This window comes from Microcaecilia unicolor, chromosome 2, assembly GCF_901765095.1.
Source record: "Microcaecilia unicolor chromosome 2, aMicUni1.1, whole genome shotgun sequence".
In the NCBI taxonomy this organism is placed as follows: Eukaryota; Metazoa; Chordata; class Amphibia; order Gymnophiona; family Siphonopidae; genus Microcaecilia; species Microcaecilia unicolor.
This window is the reverse complement of record NC_044032.1, coordinates 259766287-259792724: the sequence shown is the minus strand read 5'-3', so window position 1 is coordinate 259792724 and position 26438 is coordinate 259766287. Positions and strand designations below refer to the sequence as shown.

At 51.1% G+C, this 26438-nt stretch overlaps 1 protein-coding gene across 1 annotated transcript in view; it reads right to left on the bottom strand.

Moving 5' to 3' along the window:
- SMC1A (structural maintenance of chromosomes 1A) overlaps positions 1-26438 on the bottom strand; it is a 96662-nt gene that overhangs the window by 53225 nt on the left and 16999 nt on the right. Inside the window, 6 exon segments of the mRNA XM_030194028.1 lie at positions 19534-19567; positions 19569-19627; positions 19629-19667; positions 19669-19789; positions 20277-20511; positions 20647-20869. Coding sequence (XP_030049888.1) covers positions 19534-19567; positions 19569-19627; positions 19629-19667; positions 19669-19789; positions 20277-20511; positions 20647-20869 — 711 coding nt within the window.

Below are 26438 nucleotides of genomic sequence, written 5' to 3'. Positions count from 1 at the left end.
CCGGCCCTGTACCTTACCCCGAAAACACGCCAAAGCAGCCAGCTGCACTTTCAAAGATGACAACGAAAGGCCCTTCTCAAAACCATCTTGCAAGAAATCTAAAATGCACGACACAGAAGCTGTCAAAGGGACACACGCCCGGTCCCCACACCAATCTTCAAATATGCGCCACACTTGCACATAGGCCAAAGACGTCGAACGTTGCGAGACTGCAGCATTGTCTGAATCACCTGAGGGGAAAACTCTTTCCTTCTCAACCATTCCATCTCAAGGGCCACACCGTAAGAGAGAACCGAGCCAGATCCGGCATGACAATTGGACCCTGACACAACAGCACCGAGCCCCCCCAGCCGCAGAGGCTCGCCTTCTAACAAGCGCATCAGATCCCCGAACCACGGCCGACGCAGCCAATTCGGAGTCACCAACAACACAGGACCCGCATGACGTTCTACCCTCTGTAGACTCGACCTATCAAGGGCCACGGGGGAAACACGTACAGCAATACCCGCTAAGGTCACGGAAGGACCAACGCATCGATCCTTTCCGCTCGCGGATCCCTATGCTGACTGAAATACCGAGGAACCTGAGCATTCTGTGCCAACGCCATGAGATCCACTACTGGCATTCCCCACTTTAGAACTATCTGGTCGAACACCGACTGGTGCAGAGACCATTTTCCGAGGGTCCAACATGTATCTGCTTAGAAAATCCCGCGTTCATGTTGTCCACCCCGGCCACGTGCGCCGCTGAAATCTGCACTAGATACCTTTTTGCCCAACTCATGAGCAGAGCCGTCTCGATTGCCAACTGCGGACTCTTTGTACCGCCCTGCCGGTTGACATACTGCTGTCGCGTTGTCGGCCATGACTCTTACCGCCTTTCCGACCATACTTGAGCGAAACGCCAACAGAGCTAGCTGAATCGCCCTCGTCTCCAACCGGTTGATAGACCACTGAGCTTCCTCCGTCGACCACCGCCCCTGCGCGGACCGACCGAGACACTGAGCTCCCCAGCCCAGCAGACTGGCATCCGTTACCAGAATCACCCACTGAGGAGGTTCCAACGGCATGCCCTTTTTCAGATGAGCCAAGCACAGCCACCACTGGAGACTGTGCCGAGGAGCCCCCCTCAATGGCAACCACAACTCCAAACTGTGTACCTGAGACCACCTGGACAACAGAGCTGCCTGAAGCTGATGCATATGCACCCTGGCCCATGGTACTACCTCTATTGTCACTGCCATGAGGCCTAGAACCCGAAGGTACATTTGAAACCGTCAGACTCTGAATGGACATTAATAGCTGGACCTGCTGCTGAAGAGAGGCGATCTGAGAATCCGGCAGAAAAACACAACTCACTGCCGTGTCGAATCGCACTCCCAAGTACTCCAGACTCTGTGATGGGATCAACTGACTTTTGACTACATTCACTACCCATCTGAGCGATTCCAGAAACGCGACCACCTGAGCAGTCGCCGCCACACTGTGAGCCCGAGACTTCACCCGGATCAACCAGTCGCCCAGATATGGATGCACTAGAATTCCCTGCCTCCGCAAAGCCCCTGCTACCACCACCATTATCTTGGAGAAGGTGCGTGGAGCCGTTGCCAGACCAAAAGGCAGAGCACAGAACTGAAAGTGCCTCCCTAAAACAGCAAAACGAAGGAAACACTGATGGGCCTCTCGAATCGGCACGTGCAGATACGCTTCCGTGAGATCCAGTGACGTGAGAAATTCTCCCTGATGACAGCCACTATGACCAAGTGCAGAGTCTCCATGTGGAAGGATGGCACCTTGAGCGCCCCATTGACCCTCTTGAGATCTAAAATGGGTCAAACTGGTCTCCTTCTTCAGCACCACAAAGTAAATGGAATAACAACCCATTCCCAGCTCGTGCCGAGGAACGGGTACCACAGCTCCCAATTGGATTAAGCGACCCAGAGTCTCTTGAATAGCCTTTAACTTGACTCGAGAGTGACAAGGAGAGGGAAGAAAACAGATCCGGCAGCGGGTGCTCGAACTCGAGCGCATAACCGTCGCGAATGACCTCCAGCACCCACTGATCTGAAGTAATTTGGGTCCACCCCTGCTAAAACAGACGAAGTCGCGCCCCGACCTTCACCAGAGGTTGGACCCGCACACCTTCATAAGAAGGACTTATTACCATTTCCGGCACCTCCGGAGGAGTCCCGACCTCCTCAACGACCCCCTCGAAAGGGACTTGCGTCCGCTAGAAAAACTGGCTTTTAGAAGGAGACACAAATCTGCCCGGCCTGTACCGCCTCGCGTCCTTAAACCGACCTCTAGCCGAACCACCTCGACTAGCTTGCCTTAGGCCGTAACTCCGGCAACCGTGAGACTTTGGTATCCCCAAGACCACTCATCAGTTTATCCAAGTCCTCTCCAAACAACATAGAACCTTCAAAAGATAGAGAACACAACTTTGCTTTAGAGGCCAGCATCTGCCACCCAGCCCCTAAGCCAAAGAGCCCTGCGAGCCGTCACCGCCAGAGCCATATTCTAGCCGAAGCCCTTAGCAAATCATAAAGGGTGTCTGCCAAAAACGAAGACCCCATCTCCAATTTGGCCAGGTCCTGAACCAAACCAGTCCTATCTAACGCAGGCTCATCCAAGAGCTTCTCCGCCCAACGGAAACAAGCTCTGGCTACCAAGCCCCAACACACAGAGGCTTGCAAGGCCAAAGCCGACAAATCAAAGCTGCGCTTCAGAAAGGACTCTAGCTTCTTATCCTGAGGATCCCGTAAGGCTGTACCACCATCCACCGGAATGGCCATAGCCTTAGTAACCACCGTAACCACAGCATGCACAGTAGGTGGGTTTCAGCAGGGCCAAATGTTCTGGAGGCAAGGGCTACAGCCATGCCATAGCCCTAGACACCTTACAAGCAGCCTCTGGCACAGACCATTCCTGAAAAACCATGTCCCTAATGTCTGAATTCATGGGAAAGAAACGGGAGGCTCTCCGAATCCCCTTAACCAAGGGATCTACCTGGGGTCCCTCCGCAGAGCGAGTGGCCGCCGGAGCAAACTTCAAAGTACAGATCACCTGATCAATGAGCTCGAACAACTCCTCCTTATGAAAAATGCGAACCATTGAAGAATCTTCCCCAGGCCTTAGCCCATCCTGATCCTCAGACACATCTAAGAGATCCTCCTCTCCTGGGTCACTCCAAACGTCCGACCCAGGCAGAGAAAGTATCTCCATAGGCTCCGAAATATCCACCCGTGGGCGCTTAACTCCCACTGAGCTACCACCCTCCGGGGAACAAATAGCCTGAGAGGGGCCAGCTCTCCAGGCATTATACAGAGACCAAACAAAACTCAGGAGGGAACCAGACCTCCCCGACGCTGCTGAAGCCCCAACAACTCTTCCCGCAGTGTCCACGACGGACCCCCCTCGCTCCCGAGGCGGCAGGTCCATTGCATGATCCGCAGCTGAACTAGGCGCGCTTCCCGCCACACAAGGGTCCCCCCCGGCGCCGGTACTGGATGTGCGGCCAAAAGGGCCGCGCTTCCCGCCAAAAAGGGCTCCGTCGAGGCCGACCCGGGACGCGCAGGCCAAAATGGCCGCGTTTCCCGCCAAAACCGGCCCTGCCGTTGCCGGCCCGGAATGTGCGGTCAAATTGCCGTCCACACCTCCGCCGACTCAGGGGAAAGCACGGGGGCAAGAGCGCTGACAACGTAGGCTCCCCACAAAATCTACATTGGCCACCTTTCACTTCAATGCCATGCTTCGCGCAAAAACCGACACCCTCGCAGGCTTAGACATAATGGCCGCAAACACAACAAAACAAAGTTGCTTTGACAGACTAATAGGCAAAACCGCCTAAGGCAAGAATGCCCTTGAAGACGTTTTATCTCTGGACTGCCACAAGAACGGCCAAAATAGCCGCCTTTTAAAAACGTTTATTTTTTTTAAAGCTCGTTGCTGATGCCTAAACACCTCAAGGGTACAGAACGAGGTCTGTAGCCGAGGTCAAGCAGTCCTCCAGAGGAAGAGCACAGGGGGAGGGACCCGGCCACCCGGGTGTGACACCCCACAGGGAATAAGAAGCCCCTTAGGACTTACACCCTGTAATAGAGATCCTAGTATGGGTTCTCTAACATTTACAATCCAACCTAGAAACCACAAACGGGCCTACCAGACTGAGTACACTGCACAGGCTGCACACATCAGTCTCCCTCTGCTGGTAGGAGTGCATAACCCAAGCGTCTTGAACGGTCTGGAGGATTGCTGAGGAAATATCTGTATTTGGTTCTAAGGCTGCAATTCTTTTTTTGAAAGATGGCATGAAAGGTTTATTAAAAGTTACATATCTAGATGTAGGTTGGGAGAAAAACATTTATAAAAAATTTGGTCCCCTTTGTCCAAAATTCAGAAGTTCTATCTGCAGGTCATATTATATGTACTTTTTTTTAAGTAAATGGAATACTGTAGCTATTGTGTTCTTCACCTGAATATCTCTCTATTTCTCTATATAAAACGCACCTCCAACGTTCTGAAGCCTCCACGAGTCCCAACGTTCTAATTGCATGGTGGTGAAACCCGGATTCGCCCATGAGTGTTGCCCCACCCCCGCGTCAAACGTCATGACGTCGAGGGCGGACCAATGACACTCAACCAATCACATCGCAATCCCGTTACTAGCAACGGTACGTGACGTGAGACACATCGCAGACCAATGAAAACCAGAACACAGTTGCTACGCAACGTCAACAGCAACGCTAAAAGGACCAATCACGAAACAATGCTACGGAAAAGGGAGCAGAAGGAAGAACACAATCGGGCACTTCCAGAACAACAAAGAGACAATGAACCTCGCAGGAAGCCGATTCCAATTTGTGCTTTCCCCTGACAAAATGCCATGCTTAGATCACGGTATGTGCTTCCCCCTGACAAAACGCCCTACCAGAACAAAAAAAATCGCTATTCAAACAAAAATCCGACTGCTAAGAAGTAGCATACAACAAAAACCCACCAAAAACAAACACTGCAGTCAAGAATACGTCCTTACCTTTCACATTGTGGGAAGAAATGCACCATATAGATCTCTGCTCTTCACACAAAGCGAATGCTACATACCTGTAGAAGGTATTCTCCGAGGACAGCAGGCTGATTGTTCTCACTGATGGGTGACGTCCTCGGCAGCCCCTCCAATCGGAATCTTCCTAGCAAAGTCCTTTGCTAGCTCTCGCGCGCATGCGCGGCCGTCTTCCCGCCCGAAACCGGCTCGAGCCGGCCAGTCCAGTATGTAGCAAGACAATACAGTTCAAGGGAAGACACAACTCCAAAGGGGAGGCGGGCGGGTTTGTGAGAACAATCAGCCTGCTGTCCTCGGAGAATACCTTCTACAGGTATGTAGCATTCGCTTTCTCCGAGGACAAGCAGGCTGCTTGTTCTCACTGATGGGGTATCCCTAGCCCCCAGGCTCACTCAAAACAACAACCATGGTCAATTGGGCCTCGCAACGGCGAGGACATAACTGAGATTGACCTAAAAAATTACCAACTAACTGAGAGTGTAGCCTGGAACAGAACAAACAGGGCCCTCGGGGGTGGAGTTGGATCCTAAAGCCCAAACAGGTTCTGAAGAACTGACTGCCCGAACCGACTGTCGCGTCGGGTATCCTGCTGCAGGCAGTAATGAGATGTGAATGTGTGGACAGATGACCACGTCGCAGCTTGCAAATTTCTTCAATGGAGGCTGACTTCAAGTGGGCTACCGACGCAGCCATGGCTCTACATTATGAGCCGTGACATGACCCTCAAGAGCCAGCCCCGCCTGGGCGTAAGTGAAGGAAATGCAATCTGCTAGCCAATTGGATATGGTGCGTTTCCCTACAGCCACTCCCCTCCTATTGGGATCAAAAGAAACAAACAATTGGGCGGACTGTCTGTGGGGCTGTGTCCGCTCCAGGTAGAAGGCCAATGCTCTCTTGCAGTCCAATGTGTGCAGCTGACGTTCAGCAGGGCAGGAATGAGGACGGGGAAAGAATGTTGGCAAGACAATTGACTGGTTCAGATGGAACTCCGACACAACCTTTGGCAAGAACTTAGGGTGAGTGCGGAGGACTACTCTGTTATGATGAGATTTGGTGTAAGGGGCCTGGGCTACCAGGGCCTGAAGCTCACTGACTCTACGAGCTGAAGTAACTGCCACCAAGAAAATGACCTTCCAGGTCAAGTACTTCAGATGGCAGGAGTTCAGTGGCTGAAAAGGAGGTTTCATCAGCTGGGTGAGAACGACATTGAGATCCCATGACACTGTAGGAGGCTTGACAGGGGGCTTTGACAAAAGCAAGCCTCTCATGAAGCGAACAACTAAGGCTGTCCTGAGATCGGCTTACCTTCCACATGGTAATGGTAAGCACTGATTGCACTAAGGTGAACCCTTACAGAGTTGGTCTTGAGACCAGACTCAGACAAGTGCAGAAGGTATTCAAGCAGGGTCTGTGTAGGACAAGAGCGAGGATCTAGGGCCTTGCTGTCACACCAGACGGCAAACCTCCTCCAATGGAAGAAGTAACTTCTCTTAGTGGAATCTTTCCTGGAAGCAAGCAAGATGCGGGAGACACCCTCGGACAGACCCAAAGAGGCAAAGTCTACGCCCTCAACATCCAGGCCGTAAGAGCCAGCGACTGGAGGCTGGGATGCAGAAGTGCCCCTTCATCCTGTGTGATGAGGGTCGGAAAACACTCCAATCTCCACGGTTCTTCGGAGGATAACTCCAGAAGAAGAGGGAACCAGATCTGACGCGGCCAAAAAGGAGCAATCAGAATCATGGTGCCTCGGTCTTGTTTGAGTTTCAACAAAGTCTTCCCCACCAGAGGAATGGGAGGATAAGCATACAGCAGGCCTTCCCCCAATCCAGGAGGAAGGCATCCGATGCCAGTCTGCCGTTGGCCTGAAGCCTGGAGCAGAACTGAGGGACTTTGTGGTTCACTCGAGATGCGAAGAGATCCACCAAGGGGGTGCCCCACGCTTGGAAGATCTGGCGCACCACTCGGGAATTGAGCGACCACTCGTGAGGTTGCATAATCCTGCTCAACCTGTCGGCCAGACTGTTGTTTACGCCTGCCAGATATGTGGCTTGGAGCACCATGCCTTGACGGCGAGCCCAGAGCCACATGCTGACGGCTTCCTGACACAGGGGGCGAGATCCGGTGCCCCCCTGCTTGTTGACATAGTACATGGTAACCTGGTTGTCTGTCTGAATTTGGATAATTTGGTGGGACAGCCGATCTCTGAAAGCCTTCAGGGCGTTCCAGATCGCTCGCAACTCCAGGAGATTGATCTGTAGACCGCGTTCCTGGAGGGACCAGCTTCCTTGGGTGTGAAGCCCATCGACATGAGCTCCCCACCCCAGGAGAGACGCATCCGTTGTCAGCACTTTTGTGGCTGAGGAATTTGGAAAGGACGTCCCAGAGTCAAATTGGACCAGATTGTCCACCAATAGAGGGATTCGAGAAAACTCGTGGACAGGTGGATCACGTCTTCTAGACCCCCAGCAGCCTGAAACCACTGGGAGGCTAGGGTCCATTGAGCAGATCTCATGTGAAGACGGGCCATGGGAGTCACATGAACTGTGGAGGCCATGTGGCCCAGCAATCTCAACATCTGCCGAGCTGTGATCTGCTGGGACGTTCGCACCCGCGAGACGAGGGACAACAAGTTGTTGGCCCTCGCCTCTGGGAGATAGGCGCGAGCCGTCCGAGAATCCAGCAGAGCTCCTATGAATTCGAGCTTCTGCACTGGGAGAAGATGGGACTTTGGATAATTTATCACAAACCCCAGTAGCTCCAGGAGGCGAATAGTCATCTGCATGGACTGCAGGGCTCCTGCCTCGGATGTGTTCTTCACCAGCCAATCGTCGAGATATGGGAACACATGCACCCCCAGCCTGCGAAGCGCCGCTGCTACCACAGCTAGGCACTTTGTGAACACCCTGGGCGCAGAGGCGAGCCCAAAGGGTAGCACACAGTACTGGAAGTGGCGTGTGCCCAACTGAAATCGCAGATACTGCCTGTGAGCTGGCAGTATCGGGATGTGAGTGTAGGCATCCTTCAAGTCCAGAGAGCATAGCCAATCGTTTTGCTGAATCATGGGGAGAAGGGTGCCCAGGGAAAGCATCCTGAACTTTTCTTTTACGAGATATTTGTTCAGGGCCCTTAGGTCTAGGATGGGACGCATCCCCCCTGTTTTCTTTTCCACAAGGAAGTACCTGGAATAGAATCCCAGCCCTTCTTGCCCGGATGGCACGGGCTCGACCTCATTGGCGCTGAGAAGGGCGGAGAGTTCCTCTGCAAGTACCTGCTTGTGCTGGAAGCTGTAGGACTGAGCTCCCGGTGGACAATTTGGAGGTTTGGAAGCCAAATTGAGGGTGTATCCTTGCCGGACTATTTGCAGAACCCACTGATCGGAGGTTATGAGAGGCCACCTTTGGTGAAAAGCTTTCAAACCTCCCTCCGACTGGCAGGTCCGCCCGACACTGACACTTGGATGTCGGCTATGCTCTGCTGGAGCCAGTCAAAAGCTCGCCCCTTGCTTTTGCTGGGGAGCCGCGGGGCCTTGCTGAGGCGCACGCTGCTGACGAGAGCGAGCGCGCTGGGGCTTAGCCTGGGCCGCAGGCTGTCGGGAAGGAGGATTGTACCTACGCTTACCAGAAGTATAGTGGAACAGTCTTCCTTCCCCCGAAAAAAATCGTCTACCTGTAGAGGTAGAAGCTGAAGGCTGCCGGCGGGAGAACTTGTCGAATGCGGTGTCCCGCTGGTGGAGAGACTCTACCACCTGCTCGACTTTTCTCCAAAAATGTTGTCCGCACGGCAAGGCGAGTCCGCAATCCGCTGCTGGATTCTATTCTCCAGGTCGGCGGCACGCAGCCATGAGAGCCTGCGCATCACCACACCTTGAGCAGCGGCCCTGGACGCAACATCAAAAGTGTCATAAACTCCTCTGGCCAGGAATTTTCTGCACGCCTTCAGCTGCCTGACCACCTCCTGAAAAGGCTTGGCTTGCTCAGGGGGAAGAGCATCAACCAAGCCCGCCAACTGTCGCACATTGTTCCGCATGTGTATGCTCGTGTAGAGCTGGTAAGACTGGATTTTGGCCACGAGCATAGAGGAATGGTAGGCCTTCCTCCCAAAGGAGTCTAAGGTTCTAGAGTCTTTGCCCGGGGCGCCGAAGCATGCTCCCTAGAACTCTTAGCCTTCTTTAGGGCCAGATCCACAACTCCAGAGTCGTGAGGCAACTGAGTGCGCATCAGCTCTGGGTCCCCATGGATCCGGTACTGGGACTCGATCTTCTTGGGGATGTGGGGATTAGTTAAAGGCTTGGTCCAGTTTGCCAGCAATGTCTTTTTGAGGACATGGTGCAGGGGAACAGTGGACGCTTCCTTAGGTGGAGAAGGATAGTCCAGGAGCTCAAACATTCAGCCCTGGGCTCGTCCTCCATAACCACCGGGAAGGAGATGGCCGTAGACATCTCCCGGACAAAGGAAGCAAAAGACAGACTCTCGGGAGGAGAAAGCTGTCTTTCAGGAGAGGGAGTGGGATCAGAAGGTAGACCCTCAGACTCCTCGTCAGAGAAATATCTGGGGTCTTCTTCTTCCTCCCACGAGGCCTCACCCTCGGTGTCAGACACAAGTTCACGGACCTGCGTCTGCAACCGTGCCCGGCTCGACTCCGTGGAGCCACGTCCACGATGGGGGCGTCAAGAGGTAGACTCCCTCGCCCGCATCGGCGAAGCTCCCTCCGCCGACGTAGTCGGGGAGCCCTCCTGGGAGGTGGCCGCAGTCGGCACCGCACTCGGGTACCGACGTCGGGGACCTCACCCCGGGCGATGGGCCAGCCGGCGCCACGCTCGACGGTACCGGAGGCGCAAGCACCGCCGGTACCGGAGGGGTAGGGCGCAACAGCTCTCCCAGAATCTCTGGGAGAACGGCCCGGAGGCTCTCGTTCAGAGCGGCTGCAGAGAAAGGCATGGAGGTCGATGCAGGCGTCGATGTCAGAACCTGTTCCGGGCGTGGAGGCTGTTCCGGGCTGTCCAGAGTGGAGCGCATCGACACCTCCTGAACAGAGGGTGAGCGGTCCTCTCGGTGCCGATGCCTGCTGGGTGCCGACTCCCTCGGCGACCCAGAGCTCTCGTGCCGACGCGGGAGGAGACCGGTGTCGATGCTTCTTCGACTTCTTCCGAAGCATGTCACCGGAGCTCCCCGGCACCGACGAGGAGGACGTAGAATCCATCCGTCGCTTCCTCGGGCCGAGGCCGAAGGAGGTCGGTCTCGGGGGGGCTGTACCGCAGGAGCCCTCAGGGTAGGAGGAGACCCACCCGAGGGCTCACCGCCACCAGCAGGGGAATGGACAGCCCTCACCTGCACTCCACTCGATGCACCACCGTCCGACGACATCAGGAGACGAGGTCCCGGTACCACCAACGTCGATGCAGCTATCCGATGTCTCGGCGCCGATGCAGAGGGCCGATGCCTCGATGCACTCGATGCACTGGCAGCCAAGGAAGAAGGTCTGGACGCTGATGACGTCGATGCACACGATGACCCCGGTGCCGATGCCGACGAAGAGCCCGAGAACAAAACGTTCCACTGGGCCAATCTCGCTACTTGAGTCCGCCTTTGTAAGAGGGAACACAGACTACAGTTCTGGGGACGGTGCTCGGCCCCCCAGACTGAAGACACGAAGAGTGCCTATCAGTGAGCGAGATTACCCGGGCGCACTGGGTGCACTTCTTGAAGCCGCTGGAAGGCTTCAATGTCATGGGCGGAAAAATCACGCCGGCGAAGTCAAAATCCGAAATGACGAATTTGGAGCACCAAAACTTTAAGGGAGAAAATCTCGACCGAGGCCGAAAAGAGGCCTACCCCGACAACGAAAGAAAACTTACCGGGGCAAAAACTGGAAATACGGGAAGGGGCAAACGAAACCCAAGGGGGTTTCCGGAGCACTTTCCGAACGAAAGAAAACTTTTCCGAAGAAAAAACACGTCGATTAAATAACGGACGCGCGAGGTCGACTCTCCGGGGCTCAACACGGCAAAAAACACAGCCGTACCGAGTGCGGACGAAAGAAGACTGGCCGGCTCGAGCCGGTTTCGGGCGGGAAGACGGCCGCGCATGCGCGGTGCGCGCGAGAGCTAGCAAAGGACTTTGCTAGGAAGATTCGATTGGAGGGGCTGCCGAGGACGTCACCCATCAGTGAGAACAAGCAGCCTGCTTGTCCTCGGAGAAACAGCGAACACGGAGGGCATAGGAGGGAAGGAAAAAAAACCCAGCACATACACACTCATTCCCACTCTTAACTGGCTATAATGAGCAACTGACCTGCCACTATCACAGGGACTGCTAGCACTCTCTCTCTCTTAGCGATTTCTTAGCTGCCTCCAGCTTCTTGATCTTGTGTGAGGTGTTCTCCTTTGCCTTGATGTACTGTGGCCGCTTCTGATTCAGCTCTGAATCCTTCTCCCTGAACAAGGAAGAAAAGGAATCCTGTGCAGAAGGAAGGAATCCTCAGGAGCTTAGCCTAGAATGGGTGGCAGAGCTGGTGGTTGGGAGGCGGGGCTAGTGCTGGCCAGACTTATACGGTCTGTGCCTGGGCTGGTGGTTGGGAGACGGGACTAGTGCTGGGCAGACTTATACGGTCTGTGCCGGGGCTGGTGGTTGGGCAGCGGGGATAGTGTTGGGCAGACTTATACGGTCTGTGCCAGAGCCGGTGGTGGGAGGCAGGGATAGTGCTAGGCAGACTTATACGGTCTGTGCCAGAGCTGGTGGTGAGAGGCGGGACTGGTAGTTGGGAGGTGGGGATAGTGCTGGGCAGACTTATAGGGTCTGTGCCAGAGCTGGTGGTTGGGAGGCGGGGTTGGTGGTTGGGAGGCAGGGATAGGGCTGGCCAGACTTATACGGTCTGTGCACTGAAGAGGACAGTACAAATAAAAAGTAGCACATATGAATTTATCTTCTTGGGCAGACTGGATGGACCGTGCAGGTCTTTTTCTGCCGTCATCTACTATGTTTACTATGTTTCTCTCACACACATAGAGACACAGAGGGGATGGAAGACAAGGAAAGAATCGTTGGGTATGGAGCGGGCGGCAGGGGAGATAAGGCAAGAACTGCCTCAAATGTTTATGCTGTGCTATGTACAATTATAATGCTGTCTCTTCATTTGACCCTACCCTTTCACACTCTCTTTCACACAGACGCACACACACACACACTTACACTGTCTCTATCTCACACACACACACACCCACACACATATACACACTCTCTCACACAGACACACAAACACGCCTCAAATGGTTCAGCTGTCCTATGTAAAATTTCACTGCTGTATCTTCATTTTCACCCTACCCTTGCACACACACTTCACACAGACACACACACACTTTCTCTGTGTCACACACACACAGACACACATACATATCACACTCTCACTAAAACCTTGCTAGCGCCCGTTTCATTTGTTACAAAACGGGCCTTTTTTACTAGTCAGTACATAAAATAAAGATCAACCTTAGCTTATTTCTTTTGTGTCCATACTCTGAGCAAGATTTGCCACTCCAGTGCATATCGTATGCCAGTGTTATTGATGCAATAACATCAGCTCTGTTAGCCAACACCAATGTTCTCACATAAGATAAAGTCTATGCCTTTTCAGTAGTAAAACATGAATACAAGTACATTCAGTATATTCAGGTACAGTAGGTACTGGTATTTCCTAGTTTCCACACTGCTTGGATTTAAGTCATTATTGATGAGTAAAAGCTACATTGTTAAGTTAATAAATTTATTAAAACTTATGGCAAGGATGTCTAGTCCTTGTGTAAAATGATCACACAGATGCTGTTGGATGAGTCACCCCCTCTTTGTGGCTATGTTATCCTGCTTATCATTTTCCTAACCTCCATTTGCTTGGGTCTGGATGAGTTCCTTCCTCCCCTCTTGCGTCTATGTAGAGAGAAAGAGAGAGATGGAGAGCTAGCTGGACCTTCATACTAGAGAATCAGGTGCAGGCTGTGGAAAGAGAGCTCCCCACCATGGTGTTAAGTGGTCTTCCAAAAGCTTATCTGGGTATTACACAAACAGCTCAGTATGCAGGCAGGTAGATTTCTGGTTGGCTGTAGCCCATGCAATCATCACTCCTGTTCTGAAATCATTACAATGAACTTTACCTTCTATTGAGCAAGTAACCAAGGTAAAATTATGTATAATCATACCTGATAATTTTCTTTCCATTAATCATAGCTGATCAATCATAGACTGGTGGGTTGTGTCCATCTACCAGCAGGTGGAGATAGAGAGCAAACTTTTGCCTCCCTATATGTGGTCATGTGCTGGCCGGAAACTCCTCAGTAGTGTCGATATCAAAGCTCCATCCGCAGGACTCAGCACTTAGAGAATTACACCCACGAAGGGACACTCTGCCCAGCTCACCACCGCCGAAACGGGGGAGGGGAATTAACCCAGCTCATCCCCACACAAGTGGGGGAGGGGAATCCGTCCAGCTCATCCCCGCGGAGCGGGGGAGGGACACCACACCCGCCGATGCGGGGGGATCTGGCTTATCCTGCAACCGCAACCGCGGGAGGAGCTGACTGACCCTAACACCGCCGAAGCGGGAAGGGTACAAAGCTGCCCTACAGCCGCACGAAGCGGGAGGGAGTGCCGGCAGAATTTATGTCTCAATCCAGCCCTGTAAAACGGAGGGGAGAGGAATGCAGCAGCTCACTGTAACACAAACTCGTCTCAACTCTTGAAGAATCCAAGTGAAAAAACTTGAACACGAAGTCTTCTGAAGAAACTGAAGACTAAACTTGAACCTGAAATGCAACCAGAATAAAAACAGAACAGATATCTGGGAGGGGCTATGGATTGATCAGCTATGATTAATGGAAGAAAATTATCAGGTATGATTATACATAATTTTACCTTCCATATCATCAAGCTGATCAATCCATAGACTGGTGGGATGTACCGAAGCAGTACTCACCCAGGGCGGGACATTGAAATCCCTGACCTCAACACTGAAGCTCCAAACCGGGCCTCCGCCCGTGCAGCCACAGTCAAACGGTAATGCTTGGAGAATGTATGAGCCGAAGCCCAAGTTGCCGCCTTGCATATCTCTTCCAAGGAGACGGACCCGGCCTCTGCCATCGAGGTCGCCTGAGCTCTCGTGGAGTGAGCCTTCAGCTGGATAGGCGGCACCTTCCCTGCGGCCACATAAGCCGCTGCAATGGCTTCCTTGACCCATCTTGCCACTGTAGGCTTAGCAGCCTGCAGACCCTTACGAGGACCTGTAAACAGGACAAACAGATGATCCGATTTCCGGAAATCATTGGTCACTTCCAAGTATCTGATGATGACTCGTCTCACATCCAGATATTTAAGAGCAGAGTACTCCTCTGGGTAGTCCTCCCTCCGAAAGGAAGGGAGACAGAGCTGCTGATTCACATGGAAGCGAGAAACAATCTTGGGCAGGAAGGAAGGCACTGTGCGAATAGTCACTCCTGCTCAGTGAACTGCAGAAAAGGCTCTCGACATGAGAGCGCCTGGAGCTCGGAAACTCTTCTGGCTGAAGTGATAGCCACCAAAAAGACTGCTTTCAACGTCAGGTCTTTCAGAGATGCCCTCGACAAGGGTTCAAAAGGCGGCTTCTGCAAGGCTCTTAACACCAGGTTGAGATTCCACGCAGGCACCACTGAGTGCAGAGGAGGGCGCAGGTGATTAACTCCCTTGAGAAAGCGCACCACATCTGGCTGCGAAGCCAGGGAAGCACCCTTCAGGCGGCCCCTGAAGCAAGCCAGAGCCGCTACCTGGACTTTAAGGGAACTGAGCGACAGGCCTTTCTCCAGACCTTCTTGCAGGAACGCCAACACTGAAGAAATTGGAGCAGTGAAGGGAGAAAGTGAGCCTGCTTCACACCACGCTGCAAAGATACGCCAAACCCTGGCGTAAGCAGTAGAAGTAGAGCGCTTCCTCGCTCTTAGCATAGTGGCAATGACCTTGTCTGAGAAGCCCTTCTTCCTCAGACGCTGCCGCTCAATAGCCAGGCCGTAAGACCAAAGGGGGAGGGATCCTCCATCACCACGGGACCCTGATGTAACAGGCCCTGCTCCACTGAGAGCCGCAGAGGATCGTCGACTGAGAGCCTGATCAAGTCCGCATACCAGGGACGTCTGGGCCAATCCGGACCCACCAGGATTACCCTGCCGGGATGCTTTGCCACCCGGTCTAGCACCCTGCCCAACATGGGCCAGGGCGGGAACACATAGAGAAGCTCTTGTGTCGGCCACTGTTGGAGAAGAGCATCTACTCCCAGGGATCGAGGGTCCCGTCCTCTGCTGAAAAAGCGCGGCACTTGGCAATTGGCCGATGACGCCAACAGATCTAGGCTCGGCTGGCCCCAGTGCTTCGTGATTCCAAGAACGCCTGAGCAGATAGTTGGCCACTCTCCGGGCTCCAAGGTATGGCGACTGAGAAAGTCCGCCTTGACATTCATGACTCCGGCAATGTGGGCCGCTGAAAGCTGCTCCAGGTTCGCTTCCGCCCACTGGCATAGACTCATAGACCTCCTTGGCTAGAGGGGCGCTCTTGGTACCTCCCTGGCGGTTGATATAAGCCACAGCCGTGGCATTGTCCGACAGGACCCGTACAGGCTTCACACCAGTAACGGGATGAACTCCAAAAACACCAACCGAATGGCTCTGAGTTCCAGGAGGTTGATAGACCACTTGCCTCTGCAGGAGACCAGAGCCCCTGCGCTGTCCTTCCAAGCATTGGGCTCCCAGCCCATCAAAGAGGCGTCTGTCCGTGACGACAATCCACTCCGGGGTCACCAGAAGGCATTCCGCAGACAACTTGACTGTCTGCGTCCACCAGCCTCAGCGCCTTGCGCACTGCTGGGGTCCAAGGGAAGGCGCACAGCATAATCCTCCGACATCGGAGTCCAGCGCAACAGCAGAGATAGCTGTAGTGGTCCTCATATGAGCCCTGGCTCAAGGGCACTACTTCCATCGTGGCCATCATAGAGCCCAACAGCTGCACGTAGTCCGAAGCCCGAATAGGAGAGGCTACTAGGAACTAGTCAACCTGAGCCTGAATGCTTGACAATCCGATTGTCTGGCAGGAACACTTCTGCCCACTTGGGGTGTCGAATCGAACTCCCAGGATACTCCAGGGGACTGAGTCGGTGCGCAACTGGCCTCTTCTTCCAGTTGATGCATCCATCCTAGGGAGGGCTCAAAAGGAGCAACTACGTACCCGGTCCATAGCTTGCCGCACTCTGCATAAGAGGGGGCTCGGATCAACCAGTCGTCCAGATAAGGATGGACTTGTACTCCTTCCTGTAGCAGGAAGGCCGCTATGACCCCCATTACTTTGGAAAAGGTCCGCGGAGCAGTAGCCAACCCGAAGGGAGGGCTCTGAACTGGAAGTGTCGTCTCAGGACTGTAAAACGCAGAAGCGTTGGAGAGGAGGCCAGATGGGAATATGCAGGTACGCTTCCTAGATGCCCAAGGAAGCCAAGAACTCTCCTGCCTTCACTGCCGCTATAACAGAGCGGAGAGTCTCCACTTTCAAGGCCCGATTGACCCCTTTGAGGTCGAGGATAGGCCGGACAGAATCTCCTTTCTTTGGTACCACAAAGTAAATGGAGTAACGTCCCTTGCCAATCTGATTTTTTGGCACCGGAACGACCGCACCCAGGCGGATCAGGTTGTCCAAGGTCTGCTGCACTGCCACAGCTTTGACCGGAGACTTGCAGGGAGAGAGTACAAACCGTCTCTTAAGGGTCGGCAGAAACTCTAGCTTGTAGCCGTCTCTGATGACTTCCAGCACCCAAGCTTGTGAAGTTACTGTGGTCCGCTCACCCAGAAACGAGGACAGCCGTCCTCCAATCTGCACTGGGGCGTGGACCAAGGCCCCGTCACTGGGTACGAGACCCTGGGGGAGGACCGGAGGGAGCACCTCCGGGACAGCGGTCTCTGCGAAATGAATGCTGCTTGGGGGAGAAAAACCTCTTGAAGGAAGAGGGGGCAGAGGAGCCCGACCTGCCCGGGTGGTACCGACGGGCTTCCTGAAAACCGTCCTCTGGAGGTACCGGAGACGAGTACTAGCCCGAGCCCTGACCTCTGGTAACTTCTGCCCTTAGACGTGCCGAGATCGGTCACGCTTTTGTCCAGCTCGACCCCAAAGAGCAGCTTGCCTTTAAAAGGCAATCTAGCCAGGCGGGATTAGAGGCGTGGGTCAGCAGACCAATGTTTTCAGCCAAAGCCACCGCCGCGCAGAGACTGTCTGAGCAATGCCTTTTAGCTGAGGCTCTCAAGACATCATACAGCAAGTCTGCCAAATAGGCTAGGCACGATTCCAGGGCCGGCCAATCAACCTCAAGGAATGATCCGAGGGGGAAGCCCGCTGCACCATAGTCAGGCACGCCCTGGCCACATAGGAACCGCAAACTGAGGCCTGCAAACTTAAAGCAGTTGCCTCAAAGGACGACCTTAAGGCCGCCTCCAATCTTCTGTCTTGGGCGTCCTTTAGGGCCGTGCCACCTTCCACCGGCAAAGCCGTTTCTTAGTCACCGCAGTGATTAAAGAATCCACAGTAGGCCACAGATAGGCCTCACGTTCACTTTCAGGTAAAGGATAGAGGCGGGACATAGCCCTAGCCACCTTGAGGCTCGCTTTCGGGACATCCCATTGAGCCGAAATTAAGGTGTGCATGGCATCATGCACGTGGAAGGTTCTAGGCGGGCGCTTCGTCCCAGCATAATGGCAGAGCCAACAGGGGCTGAGGGAGAGACGTCCTCCGGAGAGGAAATCTTCAAAATGCCCATGGCCTGCACTAACAGGTTGGGCAAATCCTCTGGGCTAACGCGCTGCAGAGGGGTCATCCGCTCCATCCGAGCGGGGATCCGTCTCCTCCAAGGAATCCGCAAAGGGACCGTTGGGAGACCTCAGACACGCTGCCCTCATCTACATCGGAGGAGACACAGTCCTCCAAGGCCTGGAAATCAACCCGAGGCGTTTACCTCTGGGAACCTCAACCTCTTTATCAGGAGCAGGGGCAGCGTTGTGCATGAGGAAAGCCTGATGCAGCAGCAGCAAAACAAACTCGGGGGAGAAACCCCCCAGACTGTGCACTTCCGCAGCCTGGGCAACAGCCCTAGACGCACCCTCAACCGGCGCTCGCAAGAGCGGGGAGAAACATGCTGCGCATCCAAAATGGCGTCCGGCGCGACACTCCGCGAAGGAGCCGCGCGGGAAGAGCGGCGCTTACTTTAGCCGCTTTGTGCCCCTCGCCCAAATTAAGGGGCGTTCATGGCATTAATGTCTCCAACCTCAAGGCGGCCCCGAAGAAGCCGTCCGAGCCGCGTGGCCGGCCAAGATGGCGGAGGCGAGGAGCGGGGAGGGCTGGAGTTTATGGCGGGGAAAAACCGCCACGCCGGAGGAAGGACCGGGAGCATTCATCGGTCACGAAACTGTCACCCAACAAGGGCGAATCAGGCTGTAAGACCCCCGCATCCCCTCTAGAAGCGCTCAAGCGATCAGGGGAGCGACCCTTTGCGCCCTCGCCCTCCGACGCCATATGCCACGAGGAGAAGAATCGGGGAACCCTGCCCGCTATAAAAAGGTAAAAATTACCTGCTTGCCGCTCCGAGCTGTAACGAACTGGTGTCCCAGTGAGTAGCTGCAATGAACGTTTAAATAACGTCGAAATAAACGCCTTAAGGACGTTTAAAATTTTTTTTTTTTTTTTAAACGGAGCCAGCGGGAGGGGGGAGAAAAGGAGGGACCTGGCCACCACCAGGTTTGCACTTGCTCAAAAGAGCCCTCAACCCCAGGCCTCAACAAAACCTAAGGATTAGGCTTGGAGGCTAGCCAGAGCTGCTGCTGTGTGTGACCACCACATGCTGAGATAGAGAACATACTGAGGAGTTTCCGGCAGCACATGACCACATATAGGGAGGCAAAAGTTTGCTCTCTATCTCCACCTGCTGGTAGATGGACACAACCCACCAGTCTATGGATTGATCAGCTTGATGATATGGAAAATTCATTTCAAACTTTGTGGGATGCTGATGGAGCTCCTGACTATTTGACAGCATGTTGTTCTCAGTCTGTATATTTAGACTGTTTTGAACCTAACCTGCTTTGAACATGGCTAGGTTATCTGCAACCTACTATGGCTTTATCGGTAGTGGGCCACTGCCAGTAGAACTTAGAGATGAGGATTTTAGAAAATTTCAAAACAGTTCAGTTTATTTCTTTACAAAAGCTTCAGTAATTGTAAGTATTGATTGTTTAAATTATTGTATAATATCAAAATTTGTCTGTTTTGTGCTTGTGATGGATGTTTACTGTAAACTACAGTGAATGGGGTTTGACCAAGTTTGCAGTAGTGTAAGACTTTATATGGAAAGGGAGAAAAATATCAATAAACGAATGCATGCCCCCCCCCCCCCAGCCCTCCGCCTCCTCTTCCATCCTCCCCTCCTTTATAGTACCTGATTCTCTTCCAGCGTGAGGTCCGTCCCTGACTCTGCTTTCCTCCTCCATTCTGTCCTCAATTCTTGCCGGGCTTTGTTCCACAGAGAGCATCCTCCTTCTCCAGCTCATCAATGTCACCCTTGCGCTTTTTTATACTGCTTCTGTGCATTCTGCAGCGATTTCTTAGCTGCCTCCAGCTTCTTGATCTTGTGTGAGGTGTTCTCCTTTGCCTTGATGTACTGTGGCCGCTTCTGATTCAGCTCTGAATCCTCTCTCCCTGAACAAGGAAGAAAAAAAAAATTAAGGCAGTCACATAAACAGACCACCAATCACAGGAAAACTAGCTCCCAGCAACATCATCTACTAGCAGAACCACACCTTTATGTATATCTGTACTTGTTACAATGGCAATAGCTAGCAGTGGCAAGTGCACTTTACGGAAGAATGGGTTTGGTTCAATTCAGACACCTAGCCCTCCAATCCCAATCACTTTCTAATCCATTTGGTAAACTCAAACCAACCCAAGACTATTCAAATTTACACCATAAAGAAGAAACTTCAAATTAGTGCACTAATCAATGCTAACCACTGTCTGTAGCTGTTACATAGCCACAGGACTCTTCAGCCTTCACTAGTAAGGAAGATGTGGCAATAGTACTACTCCTCTTCCATTAATCTTCACACATTCCCGTTGTCCCCCCCCCCCCCAAAAAAAAAAAAAAAGTATGAAAGCAGCAGGAATACAGCTGGAGACCCCTACTTGATCTCCTTTTCGATGGTTTGTTGCTCCCGCATCATCTTGCCAAGTTCTTTCTTCTTGTCCTTTAGCTCGTCTTCAACTTTATCCATGCGCTTCTTGTCTTTGTCAATGTCCTTATTCTTGGAACTTAGTTCCTTGTTCAGCTTCTCAATCTCACTCTCATTGTGGTAGAGCTTGAAAGCTGCAAGTTGTACTTGTGCCCGCACCACCTCGTCTTTCAGGCGCTGGTATACCGCTCTGCCTGCACAAATAGAAGGGGTTATCACATAGTGCCACAAATCCTGATGCTTCGGTCTTACCCTACAGGCACAGATTCCTTCTTTTTGCCAAGGTGAAGCGTGAGATAATGCATCTCATGCTTCCCATTAACCATGGCCCCCTCTTCTCACCTCCTCCTTCTCCTGCTTGGCTTCCTTGCGCTCAGCAGCAATGTTCTTCTTGCGGTGGTAGTTGAACTGCGTGTCTTCCTCAGCCTTCACCATTTCCTTCTTTCTCTTGTCATACTCCTGCCCCAGCTCTCCTGAGCGACTAATCTCCTCAAAAAGAGCTGTACGTTCCTTAGGATTTTTCATGGCAATGGATTCCACTGCACCTGAAAGACAGGAGGGGGAGAAAGTCCAGTGCACTACCATACTAGAAGTACAACAATTTATTTCTCACTTATAGCCATCTTAAGTGGGTAATAAATTTACAAAAAAAAAAACCCATTTACAAATATATACATGATATCTCAACTTTTCACCCCATTTTTCTAATCAACAATATGCTTATACAAACAAGTGACTACCAATAGCCCAAGGTTTGCTCCTTTAATTTCAAGCAAACAGCAGCAGAGGATAACAAGGACAAGTAGCAGACTGTCTTTACTTCTACAGTGGTCCATTTAAAATCATCTAACACGCCTCAGAGATGTTAAAGTCCAAACAAATCTTGAGAAAGCCTGTCCTGGCCAAGCTTCAGCAACTACCTGCATCAAGGGCATAAAATCATGAAAGGACCAAGAAACTCAAAGGGTCTTTTACTAAAATTAGCTTGAGTTATCTACCACAGGTCCCATTTTATTCCTGTGGGTCCTGCTGCAGATAACTCAAGCTAATCTTTAGTAAAAGACCCCCTCAATGAATAACAAATAGACAAAGTGAAATTTAATCTTACCTGCTAATTCCTTACTTTCATTCTCACTAGACCAGTCCAAACCAGTAGGTTGTATCCCCCAACCAGCAGATGGAGGTAGAGAACAAGAGCTTCCAGTGACTTGCAGATGCAGAGTAGATGCAAACTGGAGCTAGTCAGTAGGAGTAGACATTTAAAGTGCTTGTGCAGGCCATCTGGGGATATTCAGTGGCACTTAACTGAACAATGCTGCTAAATATCCCCTCTAACCACCCACACTGAGACCAGCTAGTTAGTATGTGGTCTGGGAGTGCTGAGCAGAAGTTTAGCCAATTAGTGCCAATTTTTAGTCTGACTACCAGTTGAGCAACCACATAAAGTTAGTGGTTGTGGGGAGTTAACCGAGCACCATTTTGAACTTTAGTTTATCCATGGGCTAAGTGCCTCTCTCTCTCTGAAACAACAGTCATTCACTAGACAATGACAAGAGGACAAAGTCTGTCCCTGTCCCATAAGCTCTATCCACATTCCCATCCATGTGGGCTGTGTCCCCATCAGCTCTGCCTTCATCTGCACAAGCCTTGGACACTTATGATTTTATAACATTGAATTTGTATACATTTTTTATGAAAACAATACAAAAACATATGGAAATCACAACTAAGAAAGACATGAGCATCCAGCAAGCACCTACCTCCATTCCCCCCCCCCAACCCAACTCTCCCTCTCGCAGAAGAACAATATGATGTACATATTGTTGAGCACTCAGTGGATTTTTCAGAGTAATCAAACCACTCAACTAGGAAACCCTCCAACCCCCCCCTCCCCATCCTTCCCCTTCACCCCCCCCCCAGCAACTCTAAGTAGCATTCAGTACACATCCAAATGGACTCATTCTTCATCCGAAGATGCATAATGCTCAAGTCTGTGATCTGTAAACTTATCCAAGTCCCCAAAAAGGGTTAACTTCAAGAGCCAGCAATGTTGGTCCCTCTGTCTGCTTCAAATGAGAAGCAATAATACTTTTGGCAGCTGCCAAACACATACGGTTAAGGTGACATTGCTACTTAGGGCCCCATCTATTAACCCAACGCCAATAAACACCACTTAGGGCCATATGGAAAAAACAATGCCCAAGGTAGAGGATATCCTCCTTGTAACCCCTTGCCAAAACTCCTAAATCTTCCCACATGTCCACCAAATATGAAAAAAGGACCCTTTTTGAAGGCCACATCTCCAAGAAAGATCAGAGACCATGGGAAACATACTATTGAGTCAACACTGTATAATCTTTCTCTAAGAAGCACACATATCAAAGATATTTTCACTTCCAAACACACTGCCTTCCACTCACACTCAGCTCACACTCCAAATGTTGCTCCCAGAGTTGCTTATATGGATATTTATAAACCCGCTTCCCAGAATAAAATGATATAGGATCGAAATAGTCCCCGAAGTTTCCCCATTTACACTCGATTCCCAATTATCCTTTGATCCACAATAGCATCTGTCCTAAAATCTGGCTTTCTACCCTAAGACAGCTGCACTGCGTTAGACCATTCTTTCGCTCTTGTATTAGCACAGATTATTACTAAATTAGACCTATTATAACATTATATACACAGGATCCCTCAGTCCTCTCCCAAAAACATTATAGTCATTGCAAAACACTGCCATCTGTCTTATAGGCCGTGCCAAGAATTAGATAAAGTATCATCCCCTCCTCAAAGATCACCACTGGCTCCCGTATCTTCTAGAATTCAGTATAAGATCCTTCTGTTGGTCTACCTCCATCATTAGTGCCCTTACCATACTCTACAGTCCAGTCATATCCCGCAATCATTAAATAACCATAGATGGTCTTGGCAGGCAAGACAACAACCTACCCAAACTACACTTTTTTCTTTGTTGTGCCTGCTTTTTGGAATAAACTGAGTATGCAGAGTATCATTGCCCTGATTAAAATCGGCAATCAAAACGGGCTCTTTAGTCAGGCTTTCAGGGGTGTCACTTGAAGTGGGTTTGTGACCACCTTTCGTTCCATGACCCTTCCCCCTCTTGCCTATAGTAATCACCCTCGTTTTACCCGTTTTCCTTCTTTCCCTATGGCATGAGAGTTTACTTTCCTATCTATTACTCTGGTAGTTCCCTTCATTTCCTTCCTTTTTACAGACATGTTCACTGCTTGATTCTTGCTCGTCAGCATAGAAGTATATCAAATCCAATAAATAAAATTAAAAATAAATATCAGCCAGTGCCCAGTTAACGTCCAGGTTTTGGCCAAATATGGCACCACAACCACCAAGATGTACATAGCCTCCCTTCTGATCTCCCTCCCACCCCAACTCAACAAGGCAAGACCCAACCTCTCCCCCTCCCAGTCTGCCTAAAGTCTCTGGTGGTCCAGTGGGGGTGTCAGGGTAGGAGCAATCCCAACTCACGGTACTGAGTAAATCATAAAGTGCATCTGCCAAAAAGGCGGACCCCACCTCAATCATAGCAACTTCTTGATCTACCAAGGCAAAATCATTTTAAGCCTTGCCGACACCTTATCAGCCCTCCCACCCAAAAGTCCCTCACATCCCAGCTACCAAATCTGCACAAATTGCTGCTTCAACCGCCAGGGCCGCCACATCAAATCCCTGTTTCAGAAAGGTCTCCATCCTGCGACCCCGTCTATAGGAACAGTAGTCTATTTAGTGACCATTGAGACCACAGCATCTATCAGGGGTCTCAAAGTGACTCTATGTTGCTCAGCAATCAGATACAGACGAATCATGGAACTTGCCAGCCTAAACCGTACATTGGGGCATTCCACTGTGTTGGATAACATCCTTAAAATCTTGATGCATAGGAAGGACTTACTAGACTTCTGAATACCTTCGGTAGTGGATCCACTTTGCAGGGCTCAGGAGTGCTAGGGGTATTGTCAACATGAACTAAGGAAACCTGGGAGATGAGCTCCTGTAGTTTCTCTCTCTGAAATACTCAAACTACAGAGGAATCCACTCCTGGTGGTAAATTCTCCATCCAGGAATACTTCCCCATGGTCTCTCCTAGCTTCTGATTTCCAAAGTCCAGAGCCTGATTATCCTCGCAATTCAGAACGCACGTGTCCAGCAGCTCTTCAACGTTTTCTTCTTCCCAATCTAGCCTCTGCCTCTTTACTAGGGAAGGTCCTCTCCAGAAGTCCCTGGTTCCAAAACTGACCCCACGGATTTCCTTACACATAAAAGCATTGTACACTGCCAAGATAAAATCCACCCAGGACAATTCCCCCTGCTTTCCCCAATTACTAGCACCCGAGGAACGACCCACCACTTCTAGCCATAGTGGCCGTTCTGAAATACCGGCAGAATCCAAGATGGCAGCGGTTACCTCCAAAACCAGACTGTCGCCATTACAGCCCCACAACTACTTTCAGAAAAAGAGAGCTGCAGGACCCCTACACTAGCAGTGAATCTGGTACCACTGCCAAAGCCATTCCAGCTCCCACCATAGAGCTGCAATACTTACAGGCTCACTCTGATGTTCACAAGCAGTTTGTAGAGTCTGTCACTGTTCATTGTGCCTCGCTCTGCCTTGTACGCCCACTGCTGCACCAACTAAACAACTCCCACAATCCTCCAGAGACCGCAGCACTGACCAACCTGCACCTGAGGACAGCAATTATACTGCGAGAAGACAGCATGTTAGAATGTCCCTGACTCTCTTTCCTTATGCTTTTTTGTTTTGTTTTTCTTAATGAAAGAGTGCAGTTAATGCCCCATTGCATTCAAGGCACCCTCACACAGGCACAAATCAATCTCAACAACTTTTGGCCCTCAAAAGAAGCAGATAAAGGGGAGGGATATGCCTCGGGGATGAGACACTCAGGTGACCAACAGAGATCCTAGTGGATCTCAGCACTAACTGCCAGCAAACAAGCCTAAGTAGAGCAGCAAGAGAAAAACTGAAAACCTACACACTATTAAGACTTTTTTCCCCTTCAAAATGAACAATAAAACAGACCCACCCACCCCCCTACAAACTGTTCTAGGCTTACCAGACCAACCAAGACTGCACAGCCATGTCCACCAACTACTTGAGACTAAGAAATACTGGCTCTTGTGGGACTGCAAAGCACAGTTACAAGCTGACTCAACAGTCAGGAATTCTTAGCCTCCATCTGCTGATAGGAGTGCCTAACTCAGGGGGTCTTTTACAAAGGTGTGCTAGATGTTTTAGTGCACGCTGATTAACGTGTGCTAAATGCTAGAGACGCCCACAGAAATATATGGGTGTCTCTAACGTTTAGAACATGCTTATTTTTAGTGCACACTAAAAACACTAGTGCGCCCTTTGAAAGAGGACCCTCTCAATACAGTCTGGGCTAGTCTGGAGGATAAGGAAAAGTATTACCAATTACCTGCACGCTTAAAAAAAAAAAAAAAAAAGGACTCCAAACAGAGAAGCTCTCGATGCAATGAACCAAGTGCTGTGCAAACAGTGTGGCCGCAATAAGGAAGGGTGCCCAAAATTGCTCCCAGCACACAATCTCCTTCACTGGAGGTGGTGAAATGGGATGGGTGGGCGTGCCAGTGGATGAGTGCATAGAGACCAACTATAGTTCAGTATGGTTCTGGTGTAACCAGCACAAGCAATCCCTGTGTAGATAATAATAAAACTGCTCTTAAGTGTAGAAAAAAAGACACACCTTCCCCCTCACACAAACAGACCAAATTAAACAATCATTCCCCACCACAACACTAAGGACTTGTCACAAAAGTCTAAACATGATACACACTGGAGTTATTAATATTTTTAAATATACCAAAAGACAGCTCTTTAAAAATGCTGCCACTAATGCTGGTGAATGCATGGCAGACCCTGATGATTAAAAACCAAGGATGGGCATCAGAATGAGCACCAGTACTCTCTGAAGAGGACAAACCAATTTAAACTGCTCCTTTAAATACAAAAGCGCTGTGACCAGGATCAATTGCTTTATCAAACAATTCTGCGGAATCAATGTTTAGTTTTGGGATTTTGTTTTTACATCTGTATCAG